The sequence below is a fragment of the Dipodomys merriami genome, unplaced genomic scaffold (genome assembly GCF_024711535.1).
Source record: "Dipodomys merriami isolate MVZ:Mamm:240054 unplaced genomic scaffold, mDipMer1.0.p SCAF_14, whole genome shotgun sequence".
NCBI lineage: Eukaryota > Metazoa > Chordata > Mammalia > Rodentia > Heteromyidae > Dipodomys > Dipodomys merriami.
This window is the reverse complement of record NW_027202715.1, coordinates 40011470-40029171: the sequence shown is the minus strand read 5'-3', so window position 1 is coordinate 40029171 and position 17702 is coordinate 40011470. Positions and strand designations below refer to the sequence as shown.

General features: G+C 48.2%; 1 protein-coding gene across 3 annotated transcripts in view; it reads left to right on the top strand.

Moving 5' to 3' along the window:
* The window catches only part of LOC138826197 (cartilage acidic protein 1-like), a 146271-nt gene that overhangs the window by 86852 nt on the left and 41717 nt on the right, over nt 1-17702 (top strand). For all 3 annotated transcript variants that reach the window (XM_070021360.1, XM_070021359.1, XM_070021361.1), the window contains exons 3-4: nt 7061-7257; nt 16754-16890. In XM_070021360.1, the coding sequence (XP_069877461.1) occupies nt 7061-7257; nt 16754-16890 (334 nt within the window). The remainder of the gene's footprint in view (nt 1-7060; nt 7258-16753; nt 16891-17702) is intronic.

Sequence of the window (17702 nt, the reverse complement as noted above, 5' to 3'; positions counted from 1 at the left end):
CTACCAACCCAGCTGGCTCCAAGACTCCACCACACAGACATGCCCACTAGGAGAACAAATGGCCAGCCTACAGAATCCCATTGACTTGTGGATAATCCTTTTTCCTCCCCTCCAGGAAGAAATTCCTCTTTCTCACAGATCTGAGATGACAGATCATTATTATCTGCTTTCCTTTCCAAAACCTGTATGGTCTAAAATAAGTTATACTCCTCCAGGTCTGTGGGTCAGGAATTCAGTCAGGACCCAACTGGGTAATTCTCTAGATAGCATCAAATTCTGCTCCTTCAAGGTGTCAGGTGGGCTGGGCTCAAAGTCCAAGATATGCTCACATAGCTGTTGCTTGGGTGCTTTCCGTGGCACCAGCTTAGCTTTCTTAGCACAGGATAGTCTTAAGGTAGCCACAGTTTTTTTACATACTGGCTGGCTTTCCCCAGAGACAGAAGGAAACTTCAAGACCTCTGAAAGGGTAGGCCTTGAACTTGCCAAGTATCACTTCCACCATATACTTCCAATCAAGGCAAGTAAAGCTAGCTCAGAATGAAGGGGAGAAATAGACTCTACTTGTCAATGAGTGGAGAAACACATGTAAACAAAGAAGAAAGGAGATGATGGCCATTTTGCCACATTATCCCTTTTTCCCACTTACCTCACTTGCAGGACTCATGCTCTTACTTAGTTGATGGCCACCTGATCTCCAAAGAGTTATCTTAAGCAACTCTTTTCTTCCCAAAGGTTATCCAGCCTCACAAGCTCTATCCTAACACTCAACATCATCCTTATAGTCAAACTTTACTTTCCTGGAGCCAAAGATCTCCTGAGTACTTCCATGAAATTCATCTTTACTAACCTGTTTTCTAATCAATTATTTGTTCTATTGTAATAGGATCATTTAAAACTTGGAATATACTCATAAGCTGATATCCCTTTATAGTTTAGACCAAGGGTTGGCAATCTTTGATAATAAAAAGCCAAAGAGTAAATACTTTCTGTTTGGGGAGGGCCATATGGTCATTATTGTTACTATTCAACTCTGTCATTTAGCAAAAGCTAAATGGTGTGTAATTAAATGAGCATGTCCAGATTCCAATAAAACTTTATTTACAAAAACAGGCACTTGGCAAGATTTTGCTCTCAGGCCACACTTTATACCAAGGAATAACTTTGTCTTTCAGTTTGTATTAACGAATAATTATAAATTCCACTTTTATCCAAAATTCATTTTTAAATCTATAAATTTATGATGGTATTGAAGTAACCAAAAGTCATAATAGCACATACTTGTAATCCAGCCACTGAGAGGCTGAGGTATGAGAAACAAAAGTTCAAGATCAGTCTGGGCTATATAGAAAATTCTGCTTCAAAAAAAGGTGGAGGTAGGAAGGAGGAGTACATGTAGGGAAAAGAAGGAAGGGGACTGTGGAGAGAAGGAAGAGGGGAGAGAGGATATGAAGAGGATTGTGGGAAAAAAAGAGAAGGAAGAGGAGAGAGAAAAGGAGGAGGAAAACAAAACCCTTTTTTGCCCATAGTTGTAAAAACGCAACACATTTTTTTCTTACTCTTTAGAAGAAATGCCCCCAAAGAGTCACCAGATGGGATTGTTTCTCTGTGATAATATCTGCAAGTCCTGTTGGCATGCCATGACTTGAACTCTTTCCCCATTTGTCTCTGCATGTCTACAGATGTCATTCTTCATGTGTCATTCTTCTGCATGGAGTCCTCTCTTCATCTGTGTTTACCTGTGTTTACCTTTATAGACTGGCTCACTGCCTCTCATTTCCACCTTTGGATATTTGTGTCTTCTGTATGTCTCTATGCTGCCTTGTTTATACAAATACACATCTGTCTCTTTCTGCCCTGCCTTTCTCCTAAATATATATTACATACATAGGAATTTTGTTCATTCTTTTCCTTTGCATGAAAAATTTTCCCTGTTCTTGGGTTTTCAAAACTGATGTTTTGTTATATATCTTTCAGAGCTTAGAAAGATATATAACAAAAGAAGTTCCTATTTATGTAAATGAGATATCATATATAAATTATTTAGTCTAGTACCTGGTACATAGTAGGTACTCAATGATTACATCCTTTTATCTGCCCTACCCTTATGTGATTTTTCACATCATTCAACAGTTCTCAGCAGGAAAAAAAATGTTAATCCTCTACATCGATTTATAATACGCAGTTATTCTCCTTCACCTTACCCAGGATATGGCTCTCCATATGCTCTTTGGCATTGCATTGTTTGTGTATGTTTGGGAATTAGCAAAATTAAAGGAATAGACACCCAACAGGAGACTAATGGCATAGTGCCCCTTTCGGTCAGCCGCCCAGAGATGATCTTGTACCTTCTCCACCTCCTTCTCAAACAGCTCTGCAAGTATTTTTTGAGCTCTCTGCTTGCACTGAAGGTGGAAGGAAATCAAACAGGCTTGTGTATTACTGGGAGAAGCAGGGAAATCAGTGAAGAAAACAATAGAAATCCAGATGCAGGGACTGGAAGATCATGGAGGGAGGTGATCTCTGAAGCGTTTCCTTTTAAGATGGGATGCAAGGCATGAGAAGGAACCAGTTGTGGAACTCAGCAGAAGGGAAGAGAAGGGGAGTGCGCTTGTCAGAGAGCTCTGTTCTGCAAGTGGCCTGGGCTGAAAACATGCATGCTGAGACATGAGGGCTGGGGGACAGTGGAGGGCCCAGGCCCCCAGACCAGGAATGGCAACACAATGAAACATATCCAGGGATTTTAGACAACGGGGGCTGGCATGATCTGACCTATGTGTTAAAGAAGAAAAGATGAGGAGATTAGATCAAGTGAGGAAACAGAAAGGAGGCTCTCCAGAGAGGGTGGCCATTGGAGAGGAGAGAAGAAAGCTGAGCTGAAATATTTCCAGAGGTAGAAACGACATGATGGGCTGATGAAGTAGATGAAAAACCAATGGGAAGGGAGGGGGCTGGCTTTAGTTCCCAGGTACCCATTTTGGGGAAAGGAGGGGTAGAGCAATCAATAGTTCCATTTTGGACATTTTCCATCAGAGACGGCTTTAGAACGTGCAAGGGAGATGTCAGGTAGGCGGTCGAATATATGAGTCTGAGTCTGGGCTGGGAATTCAGGCTAGAGATATAAATTTGGGAGCTGTCAGTCATGGGAATGGATATTATGGGCTGGTGAAAAGGAAGAGAGAGAAAAGAAGAGGGCTCAAGGCTAGACCTGGAGACCCCAACATCCAGAGGAATGGGGAGAGAAGGAAGGCCCTTCAGCCAGACAAGGGTGGCATCCTAAAGCTCAGAGAGAAGAGTCTCCTAGGAGGAAGTGGGGAGGCAGAGGCAGAGAGAGTAGGGATGATGTACAGCTGAGAGGTCAAAGGTGAAGAGGACAGAAAGGCCCTAAGTGTGGCCATGGGGAGAGGGTTATAGATGATAGAAGCAAGAGTAGCCTCGGGGAAACTGGAAGCAGAAGTTAGAGGGGGGCGAGAAATGGGTGGTGGGAGAGTAAAGACAACTCTTTTGAGAAGTTTGGTTATCAAGTAGAATGAAGAGTGAGATCTAAGAAGATGAGCAACCAAGGATGGGGTGTTTGGGGAGGAGGTACTAGAATGTGTGTGAAACGAACAAAATGATCTCTAGAGAGTGAGAGGTCATGCCTCGGGTTTGTTGTGTGTGTGTGTGTTTTAGGAGTGATAAGAATGTATAAGTGTGTAACTCTTCACAGTTTACCAAGTGTTGTCACACACACCCTCACACTTAATCCTCACAGCCATCCTGTGAGGTATATAGCAGCTCTGAGTTACAGATGAGGAAGCTGAAGCTTGGGGGAAGGAAGTAGCAAGTTCAAGGGCAAAGCCAGGACTTGGCAGAACCAGGACCACCACCCCACCCCCACCCCCGCCCCCGGCTGCTATTGACCTGACCCTAGCTGGCCCATCCTTTCCTATTGGAAACCATAGCTGCCTTTCAAAAACACCAGGCTTTGCCCTACTTCCTGGCTCCATTTAACTGCAACCTGAGGCCTTCTGGATTGCTACAAGTACCAGGCAATCTCTATCAGGTGATAAGGAAAGGGAACGTGCGAACGTCAAAAGGCTCCTTTGCAATTCCCCAGGCTCCTCAGCGTAGAGATTGGTCCCACAGAGTGACTGTGGGTAAGTCCAAGCTCCACACCTATAAAATGGGCGTGCTGAGAAGACCCACATGCTAGGATTGCCATGGGACTGTGGGCTCAGCACAGTGCTGGGGGACCACTCCTAGGCTGCCATGGTTAGTTTAATTCACTTCCTCCCTTCCTCCCTCCCTCATTCTGGAATCCAACCTTTGTAGAGAAGGGACTCCTGCTGTGTGTGGCTCTAGGCACAGCGCATACAGGGACACCATCGTGCTCCAGAGCGTGTGTTTAATGAGGGGAGAGAAGCTGGAACACAGATGCCTCCATCTCCGTCCTTCCAGGAGCAAATGAAGTGCAAGCACTGTGGATATCCAGAGGAGAGAAGGTCGCATCCAGCAGGCAGGCAGGGCAGGCTTGGAGGGTAGGAAGAATGATTTCCATGGAGGGGTGTCTGCAACTGAACAAAGACTCAGGCACAGTAGAAAGAGCAGCACGTCTTCAGGCGCTGGTGAGGAGGTAAAATGGAGCACCAGCTCCCTGGCAGGAGCAAGGGAGGAGCTTTACCCTTGGGGAAGACTGAGGGCCTCTGGGTAGAGGGAAGGACTGGTTATTTCAGGCACTGCCCTCTGGCTTTGCCTCTAGATGGTCCAGAACCCTACCTGATGCCATTGCATTGGTTTCAAGTCTGTTGTCCCCAGGGGAGCAGGAAGTAGAGGGGAAGGAGTGTCAGACCTTATCCCAGGCTACCATGCTTGTTTGGGAAGGTCCCTGGGTTTGTGTTCAGTCTCCAAGATTGAAGCGTTTGACCCAGCCTAGCAACTGCAGTCCGTGACCCCAGTAGGAGGTGCTTTGGAACTAACACTCCACATTCTTCCAAGAAGAGATGGGCCTGAGCAATCTTCTCCCACAGAGTTACTACCAGGGGTAGAGAAAGCTGAGTGTACCCCAGCTACCCAGATTCAAGATAAAAGGATTGGCCTCTAAAATGTGGAGAGACTACAGGCCTTCCCCTCCTGCTGGGTGTCTGGCTCTGGGGCTTGGTGAAGATTTCCCCAGAGACTTAAGGGCAGGTAGGCAGGCTGGGCTTGATGTCTTGTATTATGGAATGGGATGCACACAAGAAAATGTACCAACATAGAAATGCCAAGTTTGAAACTGACTGGGGACCAGAGGAATGGTCCCACACCCACACTTGTCTTCTAGTGTAGTAGTTTCCTCTAGTCCCAGCTCTGTCCTCTTGTAGAGAAATCCAGAGTCTAGAGAGGGGAACTCACCAGTCCAAGGGCACCATCTTAATTTGTGGCAGCACTAGCATCTTTAAGAAACAAAGGAAAGCTATGTACCATTGGCTCCCACCTGTAATACTAGCAACTGGGAGGCTAAAATAAGGAGGATCATGGTTCTAGGCCATCACTGGCAGAAAAGTCCTTAGGACTCCATCTCCATTGAAGAAGCTAGCACAATGATATATGCCTGACATTTCAGCTATGATAGAAAGTATAAAATAGGTGGATCAAGATCCAGGCATGAGCTTGGGAAAAATAAAGCTAGACCCTATCTCAAAATAAGCAGTGTTAAGGGCTGAAGATATGTGGCTCCATGGTAGAGTACCTACCTAGCAGGTGCAAAGCACTGAGTTCAAATCCCAATACCAAAAAAAAAAAAAAAAAAGCAGCAAAGGAGATCAAAGAAGAGAAAGTGCTTTGTAAAATGTAAAGTCCTGTCAACATGTAGGATTATCGTCTTTTTTCAGGTCACTACTTTGGGAGAAAAGAAAACTGAGAAAAGCATGCGTAGGATTGAGAATGTTAGTATCATAGGCAGTGTGGAAAGAACACAAGGATTTGGACCCTGGAGACATAATTAGACACCTCACGCTGCCACTTATGAGCTATGTAACTTTGGCCCTCACTTTGCCTCTCTGACCTTTAGTTTCTTTTTCTAGAAAATGCCCTATGTACTTACTTTCTGAGATTGTATGGGGCCAAGTAAAACAATGCATCAAAGTACCTTTAACAAGGCTAAGCACTCTGAATACAGTGGTCTTAAGAGGCAGACGCAGGGGTGATGGAAGAGCAAGGCTTTCAGGACTTCCCATCCTGAGGCCTGGAGCCAGCTGCTGACAGTGCCGAAACCCGTGTTTTTCTCTCCTGCTTGGATGTACCTCTAAAGTCAACACCGCGCCCTTGACATGAAGCGCTCAGACACAGCACCTAGACACACTATGTCAAGGTGTCTAAGGTGTGCCTGTCCAGGTGCTGACTCAGGCCCTTGCTGCCCATGAGTTCTTCCGGCTGTCCTTTCACGCTATGGGTGCCAGAAGTCATCCAGACAGCTTCCCCCCATCCCTTCCCTCCCTACCACTTCACTGGCGTCTGCATCTTGGTGACAAAGGAAGAGGCCAGGTTGGATCTGATTCAGAACAGGAAGAAGTGATTTCTCCTAAAGATAACTCACAAAGAGAGCTCTTCTCGCCACCACCACCACCACCAACACCACCCCTAAAGGGCATACAACCTCCCAAAACAGCAGTCTCCTTGATGAGCCTCAACCATAAAATGGGCGAATAATACAGCTTTGCATGCCATTGATGGTTGTTACATATAAGCCAATAAGGCCATCAATGTGAATGGGACAGAATTAATATTAGGGAAGTTCTGGTGTCTTCAGTCAGGCTCTTGGTAAGGGTTGCTGCTAGCTGTCCACTCCCCTCCATCATCCTGTTTCTTATGTTACGTCCCACCTGAGTCCAGGTGACTGACCTTGCCCACACCTATATCTGATCTGGGACACTCACCCAGCATTCAGGGACATCCTCTCCTTCCCGGTAAAGTGTCTGGTAATAGTTGGGGCTGAGATGCTCCCCTGTGTGTCTGAGTGGACTCTGAGCTCTAGCTCTGCTCCAGTGGCCTGACTGGGCCCTGCTGCTCCTCCCCCAACATCTCCTTCCTGATCATTCTCCAGGTATAATGGCCCCAACCTGGTTCTGAAGTACGACCGGGCCCAGAAGCGGCTGGTGAACATCGCTGTTGATGAACGCAGCTCACCTTACTATGCCCTGCGGGACCGGCAAGGGAACGCCATCGGGGTCACAGCCTGTGACATTGACGGGGACGGCCGTGAGGAGATCTACTTCCTCAACACCAACAACGCCTTCTCAGGTGAGGGCCGAGACATCAGGCCTCCTCCTGCTTTCCTCCTTCCTCCTCCCAACACCTAACACCTTCTGCCCAGGCCACTGTCACTGGCTGCCAAACACAGACCCCATTGCCTCTAGGAGCTCTGTGTCCCACAAAGACCCCCCAGTGCCTCGCTCTTTTCCTACAATAAATAGTTCTATCCCCAGGCCCTAAACCAGGGTAGAAAAGTATGCATAGAGGCCCATTTTCTCCATGAGGCTGAGTGTCCTCTTCACCCCAGCCTCCTACTCCTCCCAAATCCTGTGGGAGTTCACATAGTCACCCTGCTTCCCTGGTTGACTTCTAGAGCCAGCAGATACCCCTGGATCCACCCTCTGTGCTGCTCCTTGGGGCCTTTCTCATTTGCTGTGAATCCTTCAAAGATTTGCTCCCGACCCCCGCCATCACACAGGTTCATCTCTGTCAAAGATTCTTGTCGATCATCTGCTGCATGCCACACAGATGCTGAGTGACAAGGAGGTGACAGGAACACAGCTTGGGGAAAGGCAGACCCTCAGTTCATGGAGGCTACCAGTGCTTCTCACACTGCGGTGATTCTACTCACCCGCTGTCTATGTGAGGCAGGCTCTGACTCCCAGGGCCAGGGGGACCTGATCCCTGGCATTCTGCCACACAACCAGGCCACTGCAATGCTGCTGGTCCAGGGACTACACTGAACACAAGTTGCAGTGTGTGTGTATGTGGGGGGAGGGGTGCTGTGTACTTAGGGCTGCAGATCAAGGTCACCCTCAACCTCTGATTCTCATATCTTCTCAGGCCTGGCCAGAGTCTGCTAAAACAAAGGCCATTCCTGTAGGGCCCTAACATCTGTCACGAGCCCTAGGGCATGATGGTCCCTAGAGATGAGCCTCCTCCAGATGGCAGCAGTCTCTTAAGTTTACTCTGGGTCAGGTCCTGGGGCTCAGACTTCAGTCCTGTCAGTAAAAGCACTGTGGTGGACCCTCTTACCTCCTGAATTGCTGGCTTCCTGGCTGTAGGGACACCCTCTCTGCCCCCACTTACACACATACATTGGCTTTCCCAGCTTGGCCAGTCGCATGGACAGAAGAGGAAGAGGTTGGGGCCTGTGCCAGGGGCAGGGGTGGGCGGTGTTGGTTGGCTGGGAGCCAGCCTTGTGCAGCCAAGAAACAATGAGCCACAGCCCTGAGTGGTGTTTTATGGGTTTTCATCTCATCTTGCCACCAAGTGAGGCCTGAGAGATGGTAATTATCCCTACACAAATATCAGGGCATGATTACCCAGCTGGATTTACTGCCCTCTCTCCAACCAAGCCAAGATTGGATTAGGACACGATTAATTGATGGGCTGATCAACTCTTTAATTCGGGGCAAGGTCAGGAAGGGAGCAGCATCCGGGGATGCCAGCAGAAGGACCGAGTCCCCAGGAAGGCTCTGGAAGACTAGGAGGCAGGATCAGGAACAACTGTCTACTGTGAGCTTGGCTGGCAGGATGCCAGAGGAAAGGACAGCCCCTGACTGGCTCACCAAGCACACAGAGCACCCGTGTGAGACCCCAGAAGCTGAACGCCTCCCGTGCTAGAGAGCTCCACAGCGAAGCCACCAGCAGTTTCAGCCTGGGCTGTGAGCCCTTCCGGCCTTGGACTGTGAGCTTGAGAGGAAAGCTCCACAACTAGTCACTTGGGGACCTATCAGTGACCCTAACTAGACCTTGACTATCCTAGGAGCTCAATTAAAATTGGTTAAATGAGTCCCAGAAAGAACAGAAGCTTCTGACCTGAGAGGCAGTTCATCTTAGAGGAACCTCAGAGTAGGCAGGGCTCATGGAGGCCCCAGAAGACCAGGCTCCTGGGATGGAGGCACTGTGCTCACCTGAAGGGCCTGGGCTGCCCTCAAGGCCGGGCCAGGGACCAAAGGGTCCAGCCAGCCTCAGCCCCAACTGTGCACCTCCTGGTGACTTTCTGCAGATTTGAGGGATGAGTGTGGGGTAGAGTTAATTTTTCAGTTGAGCGGCTTGATTGATTCACGGAGAGGGCGCAGGGTGTGGAGCCAGGACATTTGTGCTGTGTCAGCCCTTCGGTGGGTCCAGCTGGCACGGCATGTGGCCATTGCTACTCTACCCTTGGTGGGAGATCCTGAGAGCTTCTCCAGGAGCTGGCCAGCCAGGTTTCCCCATGGCCTGGAGAGTATAGAAGGACCTCTAGAAGAATAGTCCTCTTCCTTCCCCCAGCCAGATTTGGAATGTTCTAGAATCCCTGGAAAAGCCCAAGACCCTGCCATGTCCTGTGGGGGGGGGGGGGGTCAGTCATGCAAATGGCTCTAGCACTCACTTACTGGGTGACCTTGGACAAGATCCTTGACAACTCTTGGTCTCAACCATCTCAGCCATAAGGCCAGGATAAATAAATCGTACCAACTGCAAAAACTCAACTCCCACCCCCCCCCCCCAGTGGCTCCACAGACCACTGTAGGATGTCATCTGTAGGATGACCTTCTCTAGCCCTCCTGAGGTAACCCCATGGCCTCTCTGATCTTCTTCCCTCCACATTTCTACCTGAGGCTGTCAAATTTGCTGTTCCCCCTGCCTGAAATGCTGTTTCCACTGATCTTCTCAGGTAAGGTGTCCTCAAGTACCTTATCTAAAACCATATCCTCATAATTCCCTTTGCCCTTATCTGGTTTTATTTTTCTTTGTGGGACTGACCCCTGTTCAAGTATATTTCATACTGGCCTGTCTCTCCTACTACACTCTTCACCTTGGGGGACAGAAGTAGTAACTTGATCGCTATTGCACTCCAGTACCCAAAGAAATGCCTGTCACTTGTCAAGCATCAAATATACATTTATGAATGAACAACTTAGATTATGAGTGAAAAGAATGTATTAGAACACCTAGAACTTAATACAAACTCTTTTTTTTTTTTTCTGGTTGTGGGGTCTGAACTCTGGGCCTGGGCGCTGTCCCTTAGCTCTTCAGCTCAAGGCTAGCACTCTACCTTTGAGCCACAGCACCACTTCCAGCTTTTTCTGCTTATGTGGTACTGAGGAATCGAACCCAGGGTCTCATGTATGCAAGGCAAGCTCTCTACCACTGAGCCACCTTCCCAGCCCAATACAAACTCTTTAAACAACAGTTGTTATCATTCTGCGACTATGAAAAACCCAGTTCTAACCTGTCTTGGATAGGGCCTTCCTCTAGACTCATGGGAAAGAAATTCAGGAACAAAAGGACAAACTGGTCACAGTATAAAGAAGGCACTTTCCAGATCAGAATAGCAAGTGGACACAGTCAAGGGTGAGGGATAGGAAAGTAGATAAGGGAATGGAAAAGGAAGGAGACTGACAACAATCCCAATAAAGTCAAGGCCACAAAAATCCCCTTAAGGCTTGCCTGACCAAAGTACCAGCCCAGTTATTTCAGCTAATGCCATGCTGAGCCATCCAGATAGCAGTGTACAGAATAAGAGGGGTGTTGAGAGGCAGGTGACTCTTCTCCTCACCACACCCTGGAAACTCGGGACCTCTTGTGCTTCTGGACAGAGCCATCCTCCAGCAATCTCCACTCCAACACCCTGAATGAGAGTACCAGTTGTGGATGGGTCAGCATGAACCATGAAACTCTTACCACTACCCTCCTGTCTAACAAACAGAGGCATGCTTACTCTTTGCATCTTCAACGAATTTTGGATGGCATTTCATAGCAATACACAGAATGCTTCCTCATCCTTTTAAGGCTGTATAGTATTCCAGTGTATAGATTAGCTTCATTGAATCAGTCCTCTACGGGTGAACATTTAGATTGCTTGTAATCCTTTTACCGTTTCAAAGAATGCTGATAAATGAATAAGCTTCTTCAATAAGTCATTTCCCACGATTGCAGGGATATTTGCAAGACAGGTTCAAAGAAATGGAATAGTTGCATCAAAGGAATATACATTTTTTTTTAGTACCAGTGTTGGAACTTGAACATAGGGCCTCGGTGCCATCCCTTAGCTTTTACACTCAAGCCTGTTGCTCGATCACTTGAGTGACAGCTCTACTTCTGGACTTTCCTGCCCAGGGTCGCTGAGATCCTTAGATCTCAGCCTCTTGAGTAGCTAGGATTTAGGATTATAGTAGCTGGGATTATAGGCATGAGCCCCCAGCTCCTCACAGGTAGTTCTGAAGTACCAGGTTGTCCTCTCATTATAATCCCATCAGCTCCTTCCCCGCTCATGATGGGCCAGCACTTCCCAATCCTCATCAATACAATGTTATATCAATTTTATTTTTTTACTATTTGCCAATCTGATAGGAAAAAATTGATTTCCAAGTGTAGTTTTAATTTTCATTTGTCTTAAATGAGTGAGGCTGAGAATATTTTTATATATTTGAATCCCTTGTCTGCTTCCAGCCTTTGCCCATTTTTTTTCTATTGACTACTGGTCTTTTTCTTATTGATTTGGAACACCTCTTTATAAATTAGGGAAATTAGCCCTTTGTCTGAAACCCAAGTCGCAGATAGTTTTCCCTTGTTTGTCATTTTTCTTTTGTCTGTGCTCAGGGTAGGTTTTTGTAATGTGGGAAACCTTTATCTTTATGGACTTTTGGATTTATGACTCTTTTCTTTTATGGCTTCTGGGCTGTGTGTCATACCTACAGAAGCCATCTGCAGGGGCTTTGTTAATCTCTTGGAAAGAAGACAGGGTCAGTCACCGTACTAGAGAGAAAAAGGGGATCGTGGTGGCTCATACTTCCGGCCTCTTCTGCTTACACACAGACGGGCCCTCCGCCCTCCAGAGGAGCATCCTTCACCCAGGCCCAGGCCCAGGCCCAGCTGCACCTAAAGCTCTGTGTCTCACTTCTCAAAGTGTGCTGCATGGGCTGGCAGCTTTGGATTCAGCTAGAAGCTCATAAAAATTCTACACCTACTGGTCCAGAACCCATATTCTAATCTCCAAGAGTTTCCTGTGCTCAGTAAAGTCATGTGCACTGACTGAGATGGATGTGTGGATCCACTGGTTATTTTTTTCCCCAAACCCCATGCCAGGTTGGGGCGGGGGGGGGGGGGGGAATCACTTGAACACAAAAGTCCTGATTTTCAGCAACAGACATCTTAGAGAAGATGAGACTGTTGGGGCTCCCCATCCTGTGACCCACCCCCTTCCCTGTGCCTCACCATACTTGGCTGATGAGCAATAAGGATAGAGAAACATGATAAAGAGTATTAGACCCCAGAGGCCATTGCATTGGTTCCTTGGGGATCTGGGGACTTTTCCTACCAGTAGCCACAGCTCTGTGACACAAGCTGAGGAGATTTGCAGCATTGGTACACTATTGAAAAGACTGGACACTGGTAGCTTATGTCTGTAATCCTAGCTACAGGAGGCTGAGATCTGAGGATCCCAGCTCAAAGCCAGTCTAGATTAAAAAATGTAAGACACTCTTATAGCCAATTAACCAAAAAGCCAGAAATGAGCCAGGTGCTGGTGGTTCATGCCTGTATTCCTAGCTACTCAGGAGGCTGAGATCTGAGGATCAAGGCTAGAAACCAGCTGGGGAAGGAACACCCCTAAGCCTCTTATCTCCCATTAACCACAAGTGGAGCTGTGACTCAAAGTGGTAGAGTGCTAGCCTTGAGCAAAAAAAGCTCAGGGACAGGGGCCAGGCCCAGCCTTGAATGGAAAATTCTAAGCAAGAGTGTGAGGTCTTGAGTTCAAGCCCCAGAACCAGCAGAGAATCAGAGATAAGGGGCCTGGGGTCCGGCGGGGGAGGGGGTCACTGCCACTTAATAGTTGTTGTACAACCTCAGGCAAATGAGTTGCCCCTCGGAACCCCAACTTCTTCCTGTGGAATGGGCCTTCCTGATGAGACTGTGGAGCAAGCACTGCCAGCCCCTCCCTTTCCACACTGCCATGGGAGGCTGGCTTCATTCTTTTCAAAAATGTCCTTTGCCTGAACGAGTTCTTTCTCCCTCTAGGGCCATCACTGCACTACTAGTTTCCCATTGACTAAGTCTTGTAAAGCATTTTAAACTTAATGCCACAACTGACTCCTGGGATATGGCTCCTTGAAGACCTGCCTGGTCATGACACGCAACTTTCTGGAGAAGGAGGAGGAAACGGAGGAGGAGGATAGTGATACTATTATTGTTTCTTGAATTTATCTGGTGTCAAGCATTGCTCTAAGCACTTTACATATATTATCTAATGTAATCCTCATGACAGCTTGATGAAGAGGTGGCCTTCTTATCATTCCCCATTTTAGTGTTTTTGTTTGGGGGTGGTGCTGAGTACTCAGGACTTAGTGCTTGTTAGACAAGCTCTCTGCCATTTGAACCATGCCCCCAGCCCTTTTTGCTTCCATTTGTGTTTTAGGTAGGGCCTCAAGATTTTGCCCAGTGCCAACATTGGACTATGGTCCTTGTACTTCAGACTCCCAAAGAGCTGGGGTTGCAGGCATGTGCCACTGTATCAAACAGTGTATTTTTTTAAAGCAGAATCTTGCTTTTTACCCTTCTATCCTTCTATCTCTACTTCCCAAGTAACTTGGATTACAAGTATGAACCACCACACTGGCCCTCATTATCCCATTTATTTTTAGAGAAAAGGTAAGTTCGTGTCTTATCCAAGGTCAACCCAGGAAGAGATGTTGCTGGCTGCTTCCCCAGTGCTAATGTTTGGCAGAAATCTCCATGCCCTACATTTCCCAGACATACCTCTGTGATACCTGTACTCTCTATGGGCCCCACCCTGTCCCTTAAACATCCTCCTGTTTCTCCCTGACCTCTACCATCTCAGTGTCTCTCCAGAATTCAATACAGCCTCTCTGCCCTGCCCCTGACATCCTCTTCCAGATCACTGTCCCTGCCCTGGGGTCTCTCACCAGGGGCAACATACAGCAGGCTAGGCTACACACTGACATGGGCCAGGGGCCAGTGCTGGGTGTTTATTGCCTGTGCCATCGACCCACACAGCTCGCTGTTTATCTGTCTTCCTGACACACCTAATTACCCAGGTTGCAGCTGCCAGCGCGTTTGCTCTTCCTAAATCAAAGGGCTCCCATCCCTCCTGTCGCCCAGGCCTCTGGGCCTCTGCCTGCAGAAGGGCTGCCATTGATTTTGCCGTTCCCATTTATGATGTACAAGGCTCTGCATCACTGTTGCACATTTTACCTTAATTAGTTTATTCTTCTGGACACCCCTGGTGAGTTCAGAAGCCAGAGGGCTGGCAAGGGGGAGGGGGGAAGGCCAACAGCACATGGCACCCAAACTTCTGGGACTGCAAAGCCCAGAGCCTACTTGGGCATCAGAACCCTGGACAGCGACTTGCCAAAGGAGTGCTGGTTCAACAGTGTGCTGGGAGATGGTCTTCAAAGGCTGTTTGGGAAAGGCCGGATCCAATCCGATGAAGCAGATAACTTATTGTGGAGTTTTCAAAGTTTAAACAGTTGTCTGTTGAAAATCTGAACTAGTTCAGATTTCAAGAGTTGGGCAAGTGTGATGCCTTTCCTAAACTCAGATGACCTGGAGGACCAGCAAGACCAGGGTTCCACAAATGCACACTTTGGGAAATGTTGCCATGAATAGGTGAGAGGGACTAGAAAGGGGCTATTTTCTCTTTTTGCATAGCTGAGGCAGGAGTTTGGTAGCTCCAGAAAGTTCTCCCGCTGAACTCAGAGGTGACCAGCAGAGTCCCACAGGGTCCAGATGCCCATAGCTGCATTCTCACCCTGGCCCAAGCTTTGATGGCATGAACCTGGTCATATTTCAGAAAGGAAGCAGATCAGACTGAGGGGTCCCTGGTTTCACAGAGGTGAGCAAAACAGAGACGAAGCCTAAGGGGCCATCCTCAGGACCCTCAGTCATCTAGAAGGGCTGACAAGCCTCTCACTTCCATGATGATAGCCTAAGTCCAATTCCTTCCTCACAGGCTTAAAACCCAGAACGCTCTAGAAGCCGCAAGTGCTGGTTTTAAAGTTTGCAGGAAACTCGGTGGATAACAAAAACCTGTCCTGAGCTGATGTGAGCTATTTATGAGCTTTATTTATCCCACTTAATGTGAATATTCATGTTTCGCTGCAGAAATATTAATGTGTTTAATTATGGGGTGCCGCCCCCAGTCCCTGCTGGGGTTGTTATGTAATCAACAGTGTGTGCACTGTGTTACCTTTCTAAACTATGAAGGAAAAAAAAATCGAGATTTCTAAACACATTGGGCCCTTGGGGATTGCAGGGGGGTGGGGAGCTGTAGGCCTGTAATGGTATAAAGCTGGCCCTGTGCTCTCCCCCACCCTGCAAGGCCTGGGACCAGGCTGTATGTGGGTTCTATCACAATTGCCTCTGTGACACTGGTTCAGGCACAGAGCTGGTTCATAACTCTCAGATGAGAAACCAAGACCAGAATTTAAAATAAGAAAAGGAATTTGTCATTGCCTCAGTTTCCCCAAGCATCCTTACTGTATAGAACTGAAATTTCTGTCCCCTCAGAAGCTCCACCTGCAGCCACCCTGCAGGGACCCAAGATCTCTTCCCATCCTCCTGAAGGGATTTCCCACCATGGGGCCAGAGCCCTTGTGTCAGGTGAGGGCAGGAGGACTCTACTCTGGATTTCAGCTTCTGCTGGTGAGCCAGTCCCAGCCTCCCCTGATGATGCTTCAGGTCTCTTGGGTCCCTTGGCCTCAGGACCCAAATGAAGCCTCTCAGAGAGCAAATGTTTTTGTGCTGTGCTGTGCTGAGCCCCCTGGAGTGTTGTACATTCACTGCTCTCCTCTGTACACTCACATTCATACCTACACTCTCTTCACCGCTCACCCCTCACCAGGCTCCATTGACACACACACTGTTCTCACACACCTGTTCTCAATCCCATGCTCATTCACTAGTCCTCTCACTCTAGTCTTCCTTGCTCACACACTCTTAGCTCACACACACACTGGATGTCATTCACATTCCAAACTCTCTCAGAATCACCAACTCTCACCAAACCCCTGCAATGGAGAGCTGGGGTCTCTATAAAGGACCTTGAGGAGTAGCTTGTATATAAAATGGGGGAAAAGTCATTTCTAATAATAGCCACCATTCTAGGGGAGGGGCACTGTGCCAGACCTTTAATGTGCCTCCTCTCTTCTAGCTCTCAGGAACCTTGAGTGTAGACATGATTACCATCCCACTAAACAAGAAAACTGAGACTCCAGGGTGCCACGCAATAAAGTAGAATCTAGGTATAACTGAGATTGAAGCCAGAGCTCACTAACTCCAAATCCTAAGTTCATAACCACCATCCCATGCTGTCTCCCTTGGCTTAAACCTCTTCCCTGGGCCAGCCAAAGAATCAAGTTCGCAGCTGAGTGTCCCCAAATCAAAGATTCTCACCTGCATAGGACCTTCCCTATGGATGAATCCTACCCCTCCCTCATCCACTTTGGGCCCAGACACCTATCGGGTCCTAGGAGACATGTCCAGAAGTCAGAACCTGAACTCTGTCCATGACTAACTAGCCCTCTTTTCCTTCTCTCTCCAGGGGTAGCCACATACACAGACAAGTTATTCAAGTTCCGCAATAATCGGTGGGAAGACATCCTGAGTGATGAGGTCAACGTGGCCCGTGGGGTGGCCAGCCTCTTCGCTGGACGCTCAGTGGCCTGTGTGGACAGGATGGTGAGTGCAGGATGTACAGGGGCCTGGGAAGAAGCAAGGACACACAATGACAGCAGAGCCAGAGGGTAGATGCCCTCTGACAGAATGGTGGCAGGGAGCCCTGAAGGCTGCAGCCATGGCTGTACCACCTTGCTAGCCACTCCCACAGCGTCTTGCATAATGAGTGCTGAATATTCACAATGAGGCCTTACAGGCTGCATTGTGATGTCCCTTTCACACCCTTTATCCTCTGCATCCCTCCCAGCAACTCTCAGGGAAAAAGCCAGGGATGTCCACTGGACAATGGAGGACCGGAGACGCAGCTTGGAGCAGTGACTTAAGTGGAGAGATCCAAAATAGATAATTGGCATGTCTAGGATATGGAGCATCTAGCAAAATCCTGTGCTCATTCATTCATTCAGCTAACATGAAGTGCCCCCTGTGTGCTAGGCATTGCATGGCACTGTGGGGACCTATGGAACAAATGAATGTGTAACAAGGCGTATGCCAGTGCACTCTACCCAGAGGAGCCAACCCAAAGTATGGGGACATGTGAGAGGGGCCGGAGCAGCTGCAACCTCCGTCCTGTGTGAGGGGCAGCTGCCCACGGGGGCTTGTGTCCCAGCAGGCCAAAGCAGAGCCAGAGGCATGCTGTGAAGGTGATTTATCCCTCCCGTCACCTGCTCCCCTGCCACCCACCTCCTTGGCTTTCTAAACAGCCATCACTGAAATCAGGGGCCCAGCTGCCACCCTGTTTCTCCAGAGCATTTCTAGCCCCCATTCTGGGGCAGGCCGAAGGGATGGGCTCACTCAAATTGAGGTGGCACGCAGGG